The sequence below is a fragment of the Austrofundulus limnaeus genome, unplaced genomic scaffold, assembly GCF_001266775.1.
Source record: "Austrofundulus limnaeus strain Quisiro unplaced genomic scaffold, Austrofundulus_limnaeus-1.0 Scaffold35, whole genome shotgun sequence".
Classification (NCBI taxonomy): domain Eukaryota; kingdom Metazoa; phylum Chordata; class Actinopteri; order Cyprinodontiformes; family Rivulidae; genus Austrofundulus; species Austrofundulus limnaeus.
This window is the reverse complement of record NW_013952437.1, coordinates 1413404-1417573: the sequence shown is the minus strand read 5'-3', so window position 1 is coordinate 1417573 and position 4170 is coordinate 1413404. Positions and strand designations below refer to the sequence as shown.

Genomic DNA, 4170 nt, shown 5'->3' with positions numbered 1-4170 from the left:
TATATATACAGTATATATCTTCTTACTCAGAAAATTAAAATAATCATGGAGAAACCGAGCTTCATGGATGATTCATAACCTTTAGCATTTTTTAATGGTTGAAATGTGTTGAATCAATATTGTTCTTTCATAGAATGAAATTTCTTTTTGGCTTTATTAAACTTTTTTGTTATTGTGTTTAGATTTTATAGAACCACAGCACTAAAAAGTTCTGAGAATTTATGTCTAAAACCAACAACTGAAGCCTTAAATTGCCTTAAATTGAGCACTTAACCTGAAATTAAGTTTATTTTTTGTTTCATTTAGACAGATGTTAGGAAAAGAAAATCAGTTTTGTATCTGAAAAATCMAACATTTAGAATACACCAACCACTTGTTTTAAAATGAATCTCTACAGATTTCTCATATCAGAGTTTGTTTGAGGAGAATGAACAAAGATTTTCTGGACAGATAAAGAGAAAGATGCATGTAACCTGATTAAAGTCTAAAACAATATTTCTTAAAAAGAATCAAGTAGGGGATAAAGCTTTTGGAAAATAAAACGACAAAAAAAAGCAAACATCTGGGATGTGAGGATAGAAGGTGGGTTTATCAGATTAACGTCTCAGACCTGCTTAAAGCTGCTGGAACAGAATTTCAGCCTGAACTGTAGTTCTCCTCAGAGAAATGAGAGAAAACAGTAATAAATACCTAATGAAACATCAAGAGTTTATAGTAATAATATCTTCTAAAAAAGCTAACATACATCAACTGCTCTGTTATCCTCAGGTTGCTGACCTAACATCTTACCTTCACCCAAATACAAATGAGGTTTGCAAAATTATTCCGTAAAGCATAAATGGAAATCACCAAACAGCCAATATTGTATAATCTACAAACACATTTTGATATTTTTATCCTTAGAAGTAGCACAACAATAAAACCATGTTTCCTATAAACTCAACTTTTGGTTCTTTGTTATTTTTTAGCAGCAATTGTTGTTTATCCTTCCCTATTTTGAAAGACCCAAATATCTACTATAATCAGTTTGAACAGGTGATTTCACAAGTACGTTTTGACCTTTTTAGTCCTGCTATCTGTGTTTTCAAGCCTTTCCAACAGTTTGTGGTTTTTGTTAYGGGTATTTTTGCCACTCAGTTGGGAGCAACTCCAATGCAACATGTCGGTGTTGACATAACCTTTAGACAGAACAGGGATGAAGGGGGGCACAAAGCCAGTGCAACACACATACCATGAATGACTCACTTCAGGTAGTGACTCATAATTTTTTAGGAAATGACAGAGATTACTGAACAACAAAACAATAACACTATTCATCATAACATACAACATATATGTGCTTTCTGTTTGCTCGGGCTGCCACCTGCGGCTGCCAAGACGTTATATGCAGCCTCAAGAATACTTTAAATATTTAAGTTCAGTTTTTTCTTGAAGATACAAAGAGCACAAATTGCATTGTTGATGCTGGACATTAGCAAAAAATGTTGTAGCTTTGATGTTTAGAAGCAGAGGAGAGAAAGTGCTGGATGACAGTGAACAGTCATTGCTGAGTTGTGTTGATTTCCCATGGAACTATTGTTCTGGCATGAAGGTGACATTGTGGCTCAATGGAAGGTCTATTAATGGACACGACAGCTCTGCACTTCTGCAGCTCTTTCTGCAAAATGTATGAAACTCCGTGCATGCTCACGCTGCTCGACATATAAATAAATAAATAAACAGCAAAAATAAGGGACATCAACCCTGTCATCAAGGCATCAAAGTTAAATGTAAATCCACAACAGTAATTTGAATGTCAGTCTGAGGACACGGTTGCTGAACACATTTAATTAATGTATGGGAATAACCTGCAGCAGACTGAAGATTAACACACATTGCATGTGACGTGTGTACATGCGAGTTCAGTGCGCAGGCATTCAGCCGTCACGCATCCATCACCAGGAGCCTTTAACGTTCACCTTCTGGAGAYCAAAGTTGAAACGTGACCTAGAATTAACCTTTTTCCTAACTTGAAATTTGCATCATTTTTTAAAAAGTTCTAACTCACACTGACACAATGTCACTGAACAGATTTATGTTTCCACAAAACATGCGTGCACATTACCCTTGGCTTGTTCTGCTCTAATCCCCCTCCCTCATTCACGTCCCTCCATCTCTCTCTTCATAAAATGGCTCTTGAATCAGGGAGATCAGAGGAAGAAATGTGGGCCTTAAAATAGCTCATATTTGCATAAAACTTCTGCGGACTCTGCCTTTGTAACTTGTGCTGCACAGTGCTGGCTTATTAGCTGGATAAAGTCGAAGAAGCTGTATTTAGAATAATATTTTTCCTAATTGTGACACTGGGATCATCATAAACACCACAATGCTGACCAAAGAGCTACTGCAGCCTCTAAGTGGAAAATGTAAATGATTCAAATTTAAAACAAGAAGGTCCTGCTTCTGAAGGTTTAAAAAAATTCTACCAAACTATTTTTTATTCCACTTTAATTGGGTATATTTTATTTTAGCAGTAATGCATGTTACTGGAACCACATTCTTCTGCTCCAAACCCAAAAACTCAAAATATTTCCCAAGAAAATAACCAAACTAAAGTTTTGCCTTAGCAGCGCAGTCCCCACTTTCTTTAAATGTAGCCATCAAATGTAAATGTAGCCATCAAAGTGCCTTTGAGAGGAAATGAGGCATYTGAGAAGCATCGCAGGAGATCTGGAAATGTCTCCCCGCAACCAAGAAACCACTGAGATGTGGGCGAGTTTGGCAACAATGGTTTCCTCTAAAAATTCAAGTGCACCTTCTTAGTCCATTCTTCTGAGTCATTCTGTGACTCCATCGTTTCTCTGCCTCTCATGAATTTATTCGCAAAACTGTTGATGGCCTTTTTTTTCTTCTCTCAGGCAAATAGCCACAATAAACATTTCATTAAGATTTATCTTGCGTGAAATGGGAGTTTGTTTTCATTCCTAAGAAACATTTGGAAGCTGTGTTTAAAAAAAATAGTGCTAGACTCTAAAATTTACAACTATCATTGTTTATACTCACATACATGCATGTGCTAAACAAACATGCATCTGTGCAGACTTACGTTGGCTTGGATGCCTCCGCCTGGTCAGTCTGGAGCTTCTGGCCTCCCTCCACCTCCATGGTGCAGTAAACAATCCTGTTCGGAGCCAACGACTTCAGCCCCTGCACTTCCATGATCACCACCTGGTAAGCACAGGAACCTTAGAGGATGTTGCAGAGGAGAGGTGATTCATCTCTTCAGGGAGGTTAGAGGAAAACGGGTCAACAGCAGACGAGCAGCAGAAATACRATCCGAGCCACAAAGACTAGTTACCTCCACAGCTACCGTCTTCACTCTGCCATYGATTCTGGCTGATTTTCAGCTTAAAGAGTCGGTGAAAAGTGCAACTATCCTCGGCGAACACTGCATCTCCCAAACTTAGAGYTTGCTTGCAGACATAATCTGCCACATACACTCTTACACCTTCTCTTTAAAAGCCCAGGGATTACAACGTAGCGCTGCTTTTGCCAAGAGTACCGGTTAAACTGTGACTGTGAATTTCAATGAGGCGGCCTGAAGCAGAAATATGTGTCGGCCGGATAAGAGTTCACGTTTAATAAAACCTCCCAGTCAATCCTCTGTCCTCATGGCGCCGCTTTATTTTATTACMTGCTACAGTTTTTATCATCTTTATCAATGCATCCGTTTTAAAGATGCATTCGGGGTTTGGTGCGAGTAAATAAACATGTCAGATCGACAAACAGGACTATTTGAATTTTGTGCAAATTGTGTTTGTGTGTCTGTTTTAATTAGGGCTGTGAAATTAATCAAGTTAACTCTGATTAATTTTAGTGCTGCATGGGAATAGATGAAATTTTTTAATCGCGATTAATCGCGATTAAAATTTACAGTCACTTTGTTATGGCTGAATATGTAGGTTTGTATATTGCAGTGCACTCAGTGCATGCCAGGTCATGTTTGTAAATGAGAAGTGGTTCTCAAACTGTTTACCTGGTTAAATAAATAAAATTAAAAAACTCCATGTGTAACACATTATGTACAGTTCTTTTTCTTTTTGTCTTCTTATGGCTTATTTTATTTATTTATGTTGTGCTGACAGCTGTGACCTTAGTATGTATCTTTCATTCCTCATGTAGAACTCATTT

At 37.6% G+C, this 4170-nt stretch overlaps 1 protein-coding gene across 12 annotated transcripts in view; it reads right to left on the bottom strand.

The window, feature by feature from the left end:
• Positions 1 to 4170, bottom strand: part of cadpsb (Ca2+-dependent activator protein for secretion b) — an 89097-nt gene that overhangs the window by 42577 nt on the left and 42350 nt on the right. For all 12 annotated transcript variants that reach the window (XM_014006182.1, XM_014006189.1, XM_014006190.1 and 9 more), the window contains exon 6: positions 3086 to 3207. In XM_014006182.1, the coding sequence (XP_013861636.1) occupies positions 3086 to 3207 (122 nt within the window). The remainder of the gene's footprint in view (positions 1 to 3085; positions 3208 to 4170) is intronic.